At 36.7% G+C, this 17,150-nt stretch overlaps 1 protein-coding gene across 1 annotated transcript; it reads right to left on the minus strand.

Annotated features, from left to right (window-relative positions):
* Positions 1-601: 601 nt before the first annotated feature.
* Positions 602-16,536, minus strand: LOC107576615 (anoctamin-1-like; the record flags this gene model as incomplete). The annotated part of the gene is made up of 12 exons (XM_016262763.1): positions 602-880; positions 2,556-2,656; positions 2,980-3,037; positions 5,888-5,999; positions 6,091-6,292; positions 6,944-7,018; positions 8,422-8,535; positions 10,408-10,693; positions 12,002-12,136; positions 12,852-12,916; positions 16,359-16,400; positions 16,481-16,536. Coding segments are annotated over 12 exons (1,490 nt in total), but the record flags the coding sequence as incomplete, so codon positions are not given.
* Positions 16,537-17,150: the final 614 nt, after the last annotated feature.

Consider the following 17,150-nt stretch of genomic DNA (forward strand, 5'->3'; position numbering starts at 1 on the left):
AAATAATGTTATTTTTTAGCAACGTCATATGACCCCTTTAAGACATTAAAATCAAATCGCCCACAGAGTAATTCACAAAACTGTAAATCCTTCTTGGTCCTTCCTGGATTGTCTTTTTGATGTGATTTTGAGCTGATGCTCCGGAATGTTACTAGTTTAGGGTCTCAGGAGGAGATTGGGTAGTGCCACACTCAGAGATGGAAGAATGGGACAGGAGAAACAGAGAGAGATAGAAGGATAGAAGATATAGATGGAGGATGGTAGATGAGGGGGTGGGATGTTATTAATGAATTCAAGCCAGAACCAAAGCTCATAATCTCACGCTGCTCTGCCAGCCCCCCTTTGGACCCATAATGCCTCTCTCTTAGCAGAAGTCCATCCCACGCTGTAGCGGAGATGAGAGGAGAGGAGGAGCACTGCAGATCCTTCACAGAACGGACGTGCGTTTACCCTGTTTACTGTGCATGCTGTCTAGGGGCTTGAATTACTCTCATATAACAGTGCTTTGAACAGATGAGGTGTATAAATCTGTCTACTTGTGTTTAAACATTTCAATTAGCGGTTGTGGACAGTGTGCATTTAATCACTCATAATCGGAAATTGTAATTACAATAAATTTTTAATGATGTCGTGTTCCTACAAGAGTGTGGAAAACAGCCAGCAGGACCAGGAGAGAATACAAACAAATGTTTCTACGTCTGTATGTGTGTGTGTGTGTGGGCGCGAAGTGTGTAGTGACTCACTCATTTCCATGTACTCTGGGTTGAGTCCGACAAAGGGCCCAAGGAAGTGGTCCTTCTCGTGACGATGAAGCGTTTTGTTCAGCTCTTCCTGATGCTTTTTGTCTATCTTGCGTTGTCGGAGCATTTTCTTCAGTTTCCTGTGGCACAGATACATTAATAATCACTGTGGATTTTTGCATATAACTAACTTGGTGAACTGAAGCATGATGTGCTCATGTACATCTGAACAGTCATGATTCACAGTGTTGCTGTGAACCACCCATCCGTGTTTGTTTACTCAATATTTTGGTTAATTGGATTTACCTAAATTAGATATCTGTATTTTTTTGCCCTGTTTACAACATACACTGTATTACATACACACACACACACACACACACACACACACACACACACACACTCTCTCTCTCTACTTAATGAGAGCATAACTACACCTAAAACTACATGTAAACTATAATGATTAGATATTTGAAAAAAAAAAGCCTCTTAAACCCTTTTAGAGCAATCAGAGAAACAATCGAGCAGCAAGTTGATTAAAAACAATGCAGAATGAAGTTAAATAAAGGAATGGTTGACCCAAAAACAAAAATTCTGTCACCATTTACTCATACGTTTAAGAATGTTGGTGACCAAATAGTTTTGGAAAATTCTTCAAAATATTCAAAACTCACACAGTTTTGAAACAACATAAGGGTGAGTAAATTCATTATTGAAAATGACAAATTTTTTATTTATCAATGCATATATATTTACATTTATATGCATTGATATAATGATATAGTTAGTAACCATCAGCAATAATTTCTTAAATATTTGTACTTTGGCTAAATACGGTGACTGAGAAGGGACATGTCAAGCTCACAAACTCATGGGAATGAAATAGAGCTTTCACAACACTGATTAATTCCTCAATGAAACAACCACTAATTATGTGTTTATAATTATACTTAATAATATAAACTATTAATGGCTAGCTTAAAATATTAAAGCCCACTATGTTAAATTCCCATAACATTTCTGTGTGTCTACAGAGATCATATGGAATCAAAGATAAAATAGATAATAAGGAATGTTAATTGGGCAAAGAGATCCATAAGATGAAGCAGAAAATAAAATAAATAAATTACACAAATATTACACAAAATAAGACACATCAGTGAGCGGATTTAAAAACTTTGGAATGTGATGAATATTTTGTATTGTTGTATATGTATTCTTTTAACATATATTAAATAATTTGAACCTCACGTCACAGGCACAATATACAGTAGCCTATCTATCTCATGACATCCCGGTGACCAATATTTTAATATAAAAATGAAATCATTGTTTGGCCAGCTAAGATTTTGCTATAGAAATTTTTGGGTAGTACAGCACACCATGAGTTGGTTTTGGGATCTGAAGGAGCACTTGGACCCGGAAACTGTGACATGTGACCTCAGACTCTTCTGCACATTGGATTCTGCACATTTCCCCCAAAAATCAGGAAATGTGGAAAAACTTTGGAGATTCTGTTTGGACCTGCTCATGCATTTCTTTTACCATGTACTACCTTCAGAGGCATTTGCCTGAGATGTGCTTACAATCCAGTATATTTGCATTTGTCCAAGAGAAACATAATATGTATTTGCAAGCAAGACACAAAAAAGGTCAGCAAACTCTTTTCATGAAGAAAAAAAAAAGGCTCATACAATGCTCTCGTCAAAGTACAATAATTCCCTAAAGCAATCATCTAGAAATGTACACCACACCTATAATGGATAGTGGGAATTTATCAGATTTCCTTCATCTACACATGTGTTTGCTACTCACGGAACGCCTATCTCAAACAGGTTATTCTGGATGAGCTGTTTGCCAAGCATGGTGATGCAGAGCTGAATGCACAATTCCATCAAACAGCCGGCATGGGCGCACTGCAGGGTGAAACAGAGAGAGATTTCACTCAGTTACTATGGAGTTGACTGTCTACACACCTCCGAAAGTGTTAGTCATCAAGAGTGAGGTAACTAGGACAATCTGTCAAGTTATTTTTCATATGATGATGTGGGTACAAGACTCCAAGAATATCGTGTGGTTAAGAATAGATTTTGCTTATACATATACACGTGTACACCAGTTGGTCAATGAGATTCGTCATTTATCTTTGTGAAATCAATTTTATGGCTTGTACTCTTGAAAAGCACCAACCACCAATGACACACACTTAAAAGGAGGAAGCTGAATGCTAGATATGTACCTCTTCCATTCGGTAAGACCCCATAACGTAGAGATATTTGCCAGGACGTCCAATGATTCTGGAGGCATTGGATAGAAGAAGGTCAATAGCTGTGTTTACCAGCCGCTGCACAAATGCAAGTGAAAAAATTCACAAAATAGACATTACAGTCAAAGCGGGGTGGGGGTAGCTCTTTTCCACAACCTAGTGAGCGATATTATATTGGTCAGAAGCATACTGTATGTCACATGTATGTTGTGCTTTTAATGCTAATGTTTTAGTGTCTCCACCCAGCTTCTTCACAGTCTACTCAGCAGGACTTCCTTGGTCAATCAGGTAGACCAGCATCTTTGGCTAATGAACAGATGTGGATCCAAGCCAGCACTATTTTGTATGAACCAGCATGGAGGGGTACAGAAATTCAATGATGATGGCCTAAGCTGGTGTTTATGAAAGCTTGTTTCTGTCACGGGTTAAAATAAATAAATAAAAAGGTAATAGCGACTCTTTATCTTATAATTCTGACTTTTTCTTGCAATTCTAAGTTTATATATCACAATTTGGACTTTTTTTTCTTAGAATTGAGAGATATAAATTCAGAATTGCAAGGTAAAAACTCGCAAATTCAAGAAACAAGACAGAATTGTAAGATAAAAAGTTGCAATTATCTTTATTATTTTTTTATTACATGGTGCAAAAAAAAAAAAAACAGAATTGCGAGATGTAAACTCAGAATTCAAAGAAAAAAGTAAAAATCGTGAAAATCTATTATAAAAAAAAAATCAAAAATCGCAATTATCTTTTTTTCCATGTGTATTCCAGCAAGAATGATACCTAATTTATACTATGACGAGACCTAATTTTGGCCAAATTCTAAAGGTGTGTTCACACTGGCAGCCATACACAGTGACAAAGCCACAAGACACAATTTACTTTTAGTGAGCAATGTTGTGACAAAGCTGAGCGGAGCATGACTAGTGAAAAGATGTGGGGACTACCAAAGAGAGTGAAGATGGAATCACTGCCTCATACAATTGGATACCGCTGAAGAGTAGGAATGCTAACTAGAAACCAAGAATGCAGTGACTCACTGTGAATGCACCATAAGAGAGCATCAATGTGATTTGTCAATGGAAGTCTGCAGTAGTAAGTATATGTCTAATACATTGTTTCTATTGTTTAGAGTATTATGTGTTGCTAGAAATTACAGTAGTCGTTCGTGTTGATATGTATTAATTGCACTGATGCTGTAGGGCGGCAGCCGTCCTGCAGTATTTTTGCCAGCCTTTGACGTTATAATCTTTGTATTGTTAATCTAAAAGGCGTTAACTATTTTCACTTAATTGCTGGTAACTCATGCACTCAAACTATCCTTAACATGTGAATCCCTCCTTTTTTAAAGAACTTGTGTAATAATTTGCAAGTGCACGTCCAGTGAAAAAGGACTCCAGCAAGGCACTTATTTCTACCTTTTTTTCTCCTTTATGTGTTGATTGTTGTTCACCATGCAATATGACAAGTCTGTCAGCTATTTGCAACTTACTCCTCAAATCAAACTGCAAGTCATGAGTAAACAAATAATCAGCTCTCAATAATCCATTTGAATTGCATGCAATTACTAAGACAAAATTGTATTGTTTGTTATATATCAGCCTACATGTCAGCTGGGGAACTTTTCAGAAGAGCTGGATGTGCTATTATCTTCCTACCCTGAAGATGGCAGCCCAGCTGTGGTTCTTGGTTAATTAAACATTCACCCCGGATAAGCCTCATGCTGTGTCCTTCTAAGCTCTCCTAGCCTTGTTTGACCTCAACAATTTACCAACTTACAAATCAGGAAACCTACCGGGCCTCATTTACACAAGTAACTGTACCACAGACAATGTCCTTGTTACTCCATTGCACATTTGTGATTTCCACCTTGCCTGCTGCACACTCTTCGCTGGTTTTCTTTCAACATAACCTCCACTCCCTCATACTTGTTTCTATGATCGCCCACCTCTGTTCACCCAGCTAAAAGCTCCTCCTCTCTTATGTAAGTAACGCATTTAAATCCACTTGAACATCTTGTCTAGACAGAATCTGTCCTCTCTCCTCCAGGCCTGTTTGCGCAAAACGCCCACCAACCCCTGAACATCTGATGTTCTTCGTGAGACCAAACTTCAGAGAGAAAATGGCAGTAATCGAAGGTTCCTGGTGAAATTAGTAGATTAAGTATTTTCAAAAGCAGACACTCAAAAGCAGAAATTAATCAGAGACCTTGTCACTGAAGCCATGCGGCTGGCAAAACCTGCCTCTTGATTAGTTGTCTTCATTCTGCTGGATATGTCTGCAAGTGTAAATCATCTTACTCTACTATTTATAAGGTATCTGAGAAGTGAGCAGGATTTAAATCACATCAACTATTCATGGGGGTACCCCAGGGCTCAGTATTTGGCCCCTTACACTTTTCAGTATACACAACAATCACTGGGACATATCATCCAGATACATGAATTTGAGAATAAAGCATGTTGGCCAATTCCTTTTCAAGGCTGTTGTCATCTCCAGACAGGACTACTGCAATGGTCTAACCTTCCTATATGCACTACCTGTGCAAATGATCCAGAGTGTGGTGACATTAAGTGTACCCACGTAAACCCTAACACACCACACCTACTCCCAGTATTTTACCCAAAATCTACTAGCTTAGCAACACGTTAACATCAATATCTTTCATGTTTTCCATGTGAGAAGCACTATCTGTAAGGAGCAGCTGTCTATACTGTACTTCGTTCCAAATCAGTCACTTAGACAGCAGGACAGCTCACTAGGTTTGGGAACAGAGCTTGTCGCACTAACAAATGGAAATCATATTGTAGATTTGATAATAACCAAGTATCTCATACCGTTCAGTTTCAGAGTGACTCCTTGGTACCAATACTCTCACCTGCCTCTGAAGAATGCCAGGTACACAATAGGGGTAAATGCATTTGCGAACTTCAATATGAATGTCTTGAAGATCAGCCTCTCCTCAAAACTCTTGTCAGTTTTTGGCACCTCTGATAGGTTGAAAACAACAGCAAGTTCTGTAAACATGTTTTGCAACAAATCTGGCAAACTAAATGTCTTGCAGTCAATAACCAGACGTACCCATAATAGTGAGCCAACGTGCAATTGCTCCATAGACCTCATCCATTATGATGATGATAATGAGATTGATGATAGCAGCAGTGGTTTTAACGGTGGCCCGTATATTAGTGCGGAACGTGGGAGTGGAACTCATGTGCAGGGCAGTCATAATGGAGACCCTGTATAGCACCACACCAAACACGATGGCCAAGGTCACAAAGATCTGCATTGAGCACACAAACGATCAAAATAAGAAAATGTACTTGTAATCAAATAATTTAGCAACAGAGACTGGATACAGCATCATGCAAAAGACAACATTATTGGTTACCAATGCAATTATAGAAAGCCAGATCTAAGTCACCATGACTACTTTATTATGCAACTGAAAACTTCTGATAATAGAGGGTAGGGCTGGGCAAAAAAACAAATGCGATTTTCATTTTCATGCGGCATTTACTACACAGAGCCGTAGATCACTCACAAGCTACACAAAATCGCAGGCGATTCACTGCCGATTTTGAACGCGATTTTGTGTAGCTTGTCAGTGAAGTGTAGTAAATGCCGCCCCATCTGAAAGCACGTGCTGGAGATTTACTACTAATCACCAGAAACGGCTTTACTGACGAGATGTGCATGAAAATCGCATTCTATTTTTTTGCACAGCCCTAATAGAGGGATAATAAAGTGAGCAGTATTTGTCTGCTCATGTGATTTCAAAATAAAATAAATTACCTGGTTGTTGAAAATAAGGTACATTTAACTACAAAAAAATGTTCTGAGCATTAAATTCCTTTCATTTATTGTCATATTAAAAAACCTACGTACATCACATCCTTATAATGAAAAAAAAATTTAATAAATCAGGTCTTACCAAAAAAAACATCATGACGATAATAGTCATGTATGCTGGCATTCTGTCTCTACATGTCAGCTTCACATTTCCTGCCTAGAAAAAGATATGAATTGTCAAATGTGAGATCAGAACATATAATCCAGACACACCCTAACACTTACATCTTGCAACAGGAACTTGGTCAAAAATCAGATGTGTAGACTCAGGCCTCCAGCATGCTTTGGCCTCCAAAGGGACAGAGAGGGTCAAGCCAAGTAGAGCAAAATCAAGCCCCTAGACATGCCTCACAGCTGTGCTGTCACATAACATTCAGTATACTGCAACTGGGTCAACATCTACCGAGCATAATACGTAATACCCAATAATACAGACATCCTTATGACAGCAAGGATGGCATGCATAAGCCAACAGACAAAAATACTGCTAGAATCAGCATTGCCTGTGTTGTGCCAGACACTACAAATTAAGCCAAAATTATTCATTAGCATATGGTCTGGTCCACATTGTAGATTATTCTAGCCAAGAACAACCCACTTGGACAAGACGGGGCCTATTAATCAATATGTAAAATGACAAACAACAGTTTGCTATTTCATGTGGCAGTACTGGCAGTCAAAAGTTTGGAATAATTACATTTTTTTTCTTTTTAATGCTTTTGAATGAAGTCTCATATGCTCACCAAGGCTGCATTTATTTGATGGAGAAGACAGTACAAACAGTAATATTGTGATACATTACAATTGAAAAATTTTGATTTTCAGTATATTTTAAAATATAATTTATTCCTGTGATGGCACAGCTGATTTTCAGCAGTCACAACTCCAGTCTTCAGTGTCACATGATCCTTCAGAAATCATTCTAATATGCTGATTTGCTGCTCGAGAAACATTTCATGATATTATCAATGTTGAAAACCGATTTTGCGGCTTAATATTTTTGTAGAAACCATGATACACTATTATTTAAAAAGTTTCTATAAAAATATTAAGCAGCAAAAAAAACTTTTCAACACTGATAATAAGAATAAAGGTTTTCAACATAAGAACCTTTTTTCAAAAGTAAATAATAATCGATTTATGAAGGACACAGTGAAGACTGGAGTAATGGTTGATGAAAATTCATAATAATTTTAAAATGTAATGAATTAAATGTAAAGTATAATTAAAATGATTTAAGTAAAATTAAAGTATAATACAATACCATATAATTTAACTACAAAATCGAACCACACTGAAATATATTACTTTAAATCTGTCATAATGTAGGGTTAAAATGTCTTCAAATTTAAATGTTTTTAATACATAATTGCGCTAGCTATGTTGTAAACATGTATTATTATTATTATTATTTGGAGATGTTAACCACCCTGACTTTTAGACATTGTGTAAATCCAATTGGCAATTCTGTTTGCAATAGAGATTGCAGCAGATGGTCAGCGAATGGTGAGTTTGAGAGTTTTTTTTTTTCATCTGAAGCTTGGATTCATAAAGACCTACCTTTGGGGATTGTTCTTTCTTCAAGGACTTCTTCATGACATGGAACTCATACTCTGCTCTCGGGTGACTCTGGGAAAAACAGAGAAAACAATTCCCAACATATACAGGACTTAAACCAGTTTAAAAGTGAAAAACAGCGGAAAGAGATAACCGGTTATGGAGCCAAGAGCAGCCATGTGCATGATCAGTGAATAGAACAGAAATTCTGGTAATAGCAACACAGTGACAATCAGTGAAAGTATAATCCTTAAAACCAAAAGCTCTCAGCACCACAAATAAATATTCCTTTCCACATTCAGCAGTTTTAGGTTTTAGTCATTCCTCCTGCTTATTTTACCCACATAAACAGTGGCAAGCCTGGAAAGACTGTGACTGCCGAAAGGAAAGTGAGCAGCTTTTGACCTGTAAGGCCGGAGGAAGAGAGACCAGGAATCTCCCAGACCTCCACAGCAACAGACCGATAGATAGATAAGTGCTGGTGGAATACTTTACACAAGCAAGAATGTGACGACGATGCTTGAAGACGACTTTTAAGATAATATGAAGAATATGTTAGTACTAAAATGCAACTGTTAGGTTAGGAAGGAAATACATTTAGTTAATACTGCGAATGAACCGATTCCAAACCTTTTGTTTTCCCTATACAAAACAGGACAAAAAAAACAAACAGTGAAAAAACAAGTTTGATTTCATGGCACTGAATCAATAAAAAAGCTTTTTTTTTTTTTTTAATAAACCCAAGAATGCCCTCTTCTTATCAAGAATATTTTCCTTCTTATTTCATTCATTTCTAGGGTTGCTAACTTTGGAAATCACTAACACGTCAATGTTTTCTCTGAAGAACCATGGAAGAACCATCAGGTTGTAAAAAAAAATTTTTAGAACCTATATTTGAATGCATTTTGTTTTAAGCGTTTAAATCCAATTCACAATTTTAGCTTATGTGTGAACCCTTTTAAAGAGAACTAAACTGAAATCATCTGAGGAAGTGTTCTGAATACACTTTACATTAGGTCAGCTAACACATAAATCACTAACACATAAATGTTTTCTAAAGAACCATGGAAGGTTCTCCAATAGCATCAGGCTGTAAAACTTTTTGGGAACTTGTATTTTAAAGGTGTTTTCACACAGTTTGTTTTGTGTTTGAGTCTGGTTCATAAATTCAGCTTATATGTGAACACTCACAACAACCTCAGATCCCTTTAAAAGAGAACTTGAAACCATCTAAGGAAGTGCTCTCAATGCAGTTCACTTTAGGCCAGTATGAATGGAAGGTAGATTGAGAACCGATCACAACCAAAGTGAACCAGAAAGAGATCTGAGTCTGAATGCTAAAACAATTATTTTTCGATATTCTTTCATTCATTTCCATACCTTGTAACTTTGGATATCACTAATACATAGGTGTTTTTCTTAGGAACCATGGAAGGTTCTCCTATAACATTGGGCTGTAAAACCTTTTTTCGGGAATCTATTCTAATGGTGTTTTCACACTTGGTTAATTTGAACCATTTGAGTCCGGTTTACAATTTTAGCTTATATGTAAATGTTCACAACAACCTCAGACCCCTTTAAAGAGAACTAAACCAAACTATCTGAGGAAGTGCTCTGAATACAGTTAACTTTAGGTCAGTGTAAATGGAAAGTGGATTGAGAACCGATCACAACAAACGTGAAACAAAAAGAGATCTGAACCCACTTTCAAGCTCAGCAGTATGAATGCAAAAAGAACTGGATTCTCTTTCCACTCGATTCACTTTCTGGTTCACTTAAAAATCGGCTCACTTTAAATCTTTTAAAGAGGACTCAAGTTAGCAAGTAGCCTTGTCATAGGGTGTCATTTTTAATTTCAAAGCCTGTAACTGTAGGGGATTAAAACAGGAAAAGCAAATTTAGGGCTTTAGCCAAAATAATCAGCTTTTTAAGAAGCTCAGCATTTGAGCGGGGATGAGTACAGGGGGGACTTAAAGAGAAGTGTAAAACCAGGGCACAAATCTCTTCAGCATTTGTCAGAGCAAGTCTGTCCTCAATATGTAGAGACACAACAGTTGGTGTACAGCAGCAACAAAGCATGCGGGTGAACATGAAAGGAGAACAGAGCTGCTGACCCCATAGTGCCATAAAGATGGCGAAGAAGACGGTGGCCGCATTGTCGAACAGGTGGCTGGCCCTAGCCGTGCCGCAAGCCGTGACCAGTTTCCAGTAGCTGCAGGCTCGGTCACACATTGGGCACATGGTGATATTGTTTCTCTCGTCGCAGACCTCCATACTGAGTACACAAAGAAGAAAACCTGATTTCAGAAATGCATCACGTCTCCATGTTTCCCTAGACACCGTAATGTTTATCTGTAAAGCTATTAATTAAGGCTGCAGTGTATTTTTTCCCCTCATATTTTTTTTTAGGTTTTACCTTGTTAGCTTTTATTATTTCTGAAGGAAAACACATTTATTCTGTGTTCAGCTTCTGTATTCTTGTTCCAAAACATAGTGAGTTGCTTTGATGTCTAAATAGATGTGATGGCTAATATGAAGTGTTCTACAAAAGCAGCAACTGTATGCACTGCGCAAATAGTGATCTTCACATGAAATGCATAAGAAACTGGGCACTCATGCTTTAGCATGTTGCTATGCTAACTACTTCCGATAATTATATTAAATGTAAGAAAATGTCCAAATAAATTTCAAATGAAACACTAAAAACTAAAATCAATAATTTAAAAATTTAAATAACATTTTGGCAACTCAACGTTGTATTTGATTACAGTTTCACAGTGTTATTTAATTATAACCCCTGGGGGTTTGTGAGGGAATTGCATGGAGTTCAATTAAAAGCTCAAAATTAAATCAAATGTAAGATTAAAATAAATAAATGGCTGTTATCAAATTAAAGGCTGCAATTTAATTAGATAACTAAATAGTCTGTTGCACTGCCTGTTTCAGAGTAAAAAGCGGCATTGTGTTACAGATTACAGTTTTTATTTTAATATCATCAAAACATCTCAGTTAACAGTAAATGCTGCTTCTCACAAATTTCATCTCTGTACGTGCAGTAAATTTAATGTGAATTTTTTTTTTTTTGCACAATTTCCATTTCTGTGGATAGACGTTTACAGCAATTCACTGGTATTCTGCAAACATTAAAGCTTGCGGTGTAACTTGCAGTGTAAAAGCAGCATAATTCTGCTGGCTACTATTTGAAACATACAGTACTTCATATCAGTGGTGTCCATATAATGCTTCAATTTTTTCCTAGGTAGGTTTTGGAACAGCTTGTTTTCAGCTGTGGCATCTGTGGAATTAATGAATGTCGCTCCGAGACGGCCAGTGAACACTGAGTCACTCTCATTATACACTACATTACAGTCCATTACAGTCGCACCATTTCAAACCCACTCTGAACTCCCTAATTACCACACGCTTCAACATCCATCCATTATTCTTGCAAAGAGCAACAGTGATTACTTTCATAAAGCCATTGCAAAAGAGTATGTATTGCTGTTGGGAGACACTGCTGAAACTTGTTTCTTTGTACAAAAACAATGCAAACAAACCAATCAAATAAATTTCATAAGGTGACCTGGGGATGTTGTCGTCCACAGTGGCACAGCCGTACAGGAACACAATGACTCCCACAATTGCTGCTGGGATTAGCATCTGAGTATACACTCCCAGCCAGGCAAAGTACAGGCCCACTTTCTCACCAAAATACTTCCTGAGAGGGATAAAGCAGTTTCAAGTAGAGCAATAAAGACAATGAAGTCAAGCAAAAGAAGTGTTAATTACTATGTAGTAAACATTAGAAAAAAATAGTGTAAATTGATTTTCAGTCTTTTCAATGTGCAATGAAAGGTTACGTCAACAAAAGATTCAATTCTATTCATTCTAAAAATGTCATGTTATGTAATGAAATAAGTATAAAGAACATATTTTAATTACAGCTTACTCTTATTATTTCTTTTCCAAAATTAGTTTGAGTTTATTTACTTTAGTTTTAGTTATTTTAGTACTTTAAGTAGATAAACAAAACTCAGAAATGTTGCCTTAGAAATCTAGCACAAATAATATATTTTATATACGTATATTCTTTATTTTATTTCAATTAATATTATTTAAAATAACGATTTTTTTTTTAATTGCTTGATTTAGTTAACTATGACCCTGCAGTAAACAGACTTATTTGACATCAGATATTCACTTATTTGCCAGACATTGCTCATCCTAAATAACCTGATGATAAACATTACAGACATCCACAGCTACACTGTGTCCTTTAAACAAATCCTGTCTGAATAGGGCTTTTGGCAATCTGACTCCTGAATAATGCGTGTCAGTAAGGTATTCCTAAAATATCCCTTCTTTATAGATCATAACTCCAGGGCAAACATCTGTCTCGGCCTCTGGCAGTGCATTTATTGTGAGGATGATACCTGACTAGTCCGATGGGTTGGTACTTGTAGAATATGCTGTAACTCGCCCACTGTTCATACAAGATCTGCAAAGACAGAACTAAAATTACATACATCCTGGAACAACGATTCAACTTCCATTCATACAGCATGGCTGAAATACACAGTGCGTGCACTTAGGGGTTTAATTGAAATGGCAAAATAACTGATTATTCCAGTGAACAATGATGAAAAGGACAAATGAAGGCTCTCTCTACCATCATGTTAGTAATTTCGAATGTAATGACTTCGGTCCGGTGCTCCTGGGGATGTAATGTACTACAGTTATATGAGTAAGTGAAGGCAGATTTACAACACAGCTGCACAGAGATCTCCAGTCTCCAGAACACACTTAAGTCAAAGAAAAGAAGTGTTTTGTCTGAGAAAGCAAGGGAGGGAAGGCCAAAACATTATGAAATATGACATCAAATAATGCACAACCCTCTAATAACAACATTCAACAGTGGAACCAACAGATAAATCTGAGAAGCAGACAGGGTCCGTTTTGTCTCCCTTGAGCTTGTTGCATTCACATTAGGATTATATTTTCAACATATCCACAAATCGCCTTGAATGGGTCAAACTAGTGGAAATGGATGGATTAACCACCAAGTAAACAAGCAGTGACCACTCAGCATAAGATTCTTATGCTCATCAAGGCTGCATTTATTTGATCAAAAAATTGATAAATATTATTACAATTTAAAATATTTTCATTTTATTTTAATATCCTTTAAAGGGGTCATCGGATGCCCATTTTCCACAAGTTGATATGATTCTTCAGGGTCTTAATGAAAAGTCTATAACATACTTTGGTTAAAATGTCTCAATGGTAGTGTAAAAAACACCCTTTTTACCCTGTCAAAATCAGCTCTGTTTTCAGCACGCCGTTCTAGTCCATGTTGCTTTAAATGCTAATGAGCTCTGCTGACCCCGCCCCTCTCTTCCGTGGGGTGACGAGCAGACTGTAAACTTCAGCCGTTAAACTTGCTAACTAGCACATTATTAGGAAAGGCGATTTGCAAAGATTAATTAAAAACCCTTATAAACCTATACTCACTTCTTCTGTAGATGAAGCTAGATCACGAATGATTCGCGCAAACTTAAAACGCATTTAGGCAGATCGGGGACCTGCGAATTCCGTTCAAAAACGAAAGTAACATTAATCCTCTGTGTCTTCAGCGGCTCAGATGTCGGCAGTAAATGACGACTGCTATGTTCATTGTTACATCCAGCAACAAAACACCTCAATCGCTTAATCGGAGACATTCTTGTCTTCCCCTGCACCGGAGTCGACACAATGGCGGACTGATGACAGCTCACTCAGGGCGGGTCTAAGGTAAGACGGACTTGTCAATCAACTATCGTGGGAGGGGCCTGAGCAGAACTATGTCATTCTGACAGGAATCTCAGAACAGCCTGATTTGAGAAAGGGGATTTTAAAATAGGGATTTAAAAAAAAACACTGGGTGGATTTTTATCATTATAGGGTGGATGTGTACACACACACTTCCAACACGCATTTATGTTCAAACAACAACAAAAGTGAATTTTGCATTCGATGATCCCTTTAAAATATAATTTATTTCTGTGATGCAATGCAGAATTTTCATCAACCTTTACTCCAATCTTTAGTGTCACATGATCCTTCAGAAATCAGTCTAATATGCTGATTTATTATCAAAGTTTGAAACAAGTTGTGCTGCTTAATATATTTATGAACCTGTGATGCATCTACTGTATTTGCACGCAAATTAACACACTAAACGAACCAAAACGCCAACTCTCTCCAAGGTCCCTTGAGGTTTGCTGTGAAAAAAATGAAACATTTACTCTTTTTTTTTTTTTTTAGTTCTTGAAAATAAGCACTGCTCACAGATGGCTGAAGTGGGAAATGATCCTGTTGCCTTAGTGACCTGACAATTATTCTGAGCTTGCTGCAGGCAAGTCCAGAGTCTCACCAGGTCTCCTCTACACAAGCTAGGATTTTGCAGCCCATTTATAGGGTTTAATTATATCTTAAGTGGTCAACATGAGATTCAATTACCAGATTCTTACAGTATGCCATAAAAGTGTTCAAACAGGTAAAACGGGGTTCAAGAAATATTCAGACGAATTTAAATGTATTGATTAAAATGCAAAACAGTCTAAGAGAGCAGATGTAGAGAGGATTAAATGATAACAACTCTTTTCTCTACAGATGGTAAAGTGAAGAACACAGAGATTAGAGATTGGAATGGAAGAATTTATCACTTTATATATCCGATTGATTGATCTCATCTGAATGCTGGAAACCTTATTGCAGGCACTTTTCTGGCCTTGCAAATCTCTGAATTATGCCTTCATTATCTCCTATCACCCTAGGTACAAGGCAGCAGTTTCTGTGTGCTGCCCGACACTTCAAAAATTGCAGTCACCATAATGTTCATCTAAAGAAAAATATTTTTGATTAACCTGTTAAAACACGTTCAGAAATATCTTAATTTGTGTTTTAAGGAAAGTGTCCTGCTTCCTCTACATACACACAACATTTTATTCCTGGTAATATTTAATTGTATCAATACCACTAGATACAAAATAATGCACAGTATCACATATTTATAATTAATATTAGCAACTGAGAAATCAGTTACGGTAAGTAAGAAAGATATATTATAAAATTGACTATAACACTAAAATTAATTACAATGTATTATTCATATTACTATAGTTTTTTTTTTCTTCTTAATTGTAATATAAAACTAATATAAAAAATATAAATGTGTCCCAAATCCATTTTTTGCATGATTCAAATCTTTTTTTTTTTTTCAGAACAGTGTATACAGCACAAACCAAATATGTGACCCTGGACCACAAAACCACATAAGGGTCAATTTTTTGAAATTGAGATTTACACATCATCTGAAAGCTGAATAAATAAACGTTCCATTGATGTATGGTTTGTTAGGATAGGAACATATTTGGCCGAGATACAACTATTTGAAAATCTGAGGGTGCAAAAAAAATCTAAATACTGAAAAAATTGCCTTTAAAGTTGTCCAAATGAAGTTCTCAGTCATGCATATTACTAATAAAAAATTAAGTTTTAATATATTTACAGTAGAAAATTTACAAAATATCTTTATGGAACATGATCTTTACTTAATATCCTAATGATTTTTGGCATAAAATAAAAATCAATAATTTTGACCCATACAATGTATTGTTGGCCATTGCTACAAATATACCCCAGCGACTTAAGACTGGTTTTGTGGTCCAGGGTCACATATGTAGTCCTTAAACACTACTGCCGGGGGTCACTTCAAAGATTATTTGGTCACTCAGTTAATGTGGAGGACAGTTGCTAACATAGTGAGGAAACAGTGAGGTATTAGAACTCATAAGTATTATGGTGACAGCTTTTTTCTATACAAGCAAAACCTGAGGTGTTGTATTGTAAATATTGAAATATTATTAGTATATTAGTATGAGTATCGTAATGTATTTTACCTTTCTGTCATTGGTTTCAGCATGTACACCATCAATATCACCCTGTATGTAAAAATATGAAATTATTCATTATTAACAATCAGTTGGAGAAAACTGGAAGAACAAAATATGGCGTCACTCACATCATGCAATGGGTAGGCCTCTGTGTAGACACCACTGCCCAGCAGACTGTTGATTCCTATAAACAAGAAATCAGTCAGTCGATTGCTTATTGTTGTGCTGTTAAACACAAAAAGGCTTTTCACATTTGAAATAGTTAACCCTGGGTCATTTAAAAACCCTGGTGTAAATGGAATCCTGGGTTATCTTGATTCTTGTTTCACATCGCTCAATTAACAATTAATACTGGGTATTCATAAGATGACCATTCACACTGTGCGTTCTTTTTGTGGTGTCAGTGCCATTGATTGGACAAACACAGCATGAAATGGCTCCTCGTATTATACTCTACATTCCATACTATCAAGTTTTTCCTGAATGGCCTTTTCAGTGGACTGTAAAGGTAAGAATAACGCAGTCTCTTCTTTACTCCTATTCAGGGTTATGTCACTATTTCTGTCACCAATGACTGTTCATACAATGAGCAGTGTTTTCATGACTGTCTAAATCATGTGGATATGGGCACGATTGGCTGTCAGCTGCTAAGTATCTAGGTATAACATTCTAACAGTGCACAATCCGTGCCCTGGGTAAAAGCGGTGCTAACCCTGCTACTAAATTAAAAGTGTGACACGAACATTTATGGAGGGTTAAAAGCAGGTTTTAGAACGATGATAACCCAGGGTTATGCAC

This window comes from Sinocyclocheilus grahami, unplaced genomic scaffold, assembly GCF_001515645.1.
Source record: "Sinocyclocheilus grahami isolate Dianchi unplaced genomic scaffold, SAMN03320097.WGS_v1.1 scaffold4030.1, whole genome shotgun sequence".
Lineage (NCBI taxonomy): Eukaryota > Metazoa > Chordata > Actinopteri > Cypriniformes > Cyprinidae > Sinocyclocheilus > Sinocyclocheilus grahami.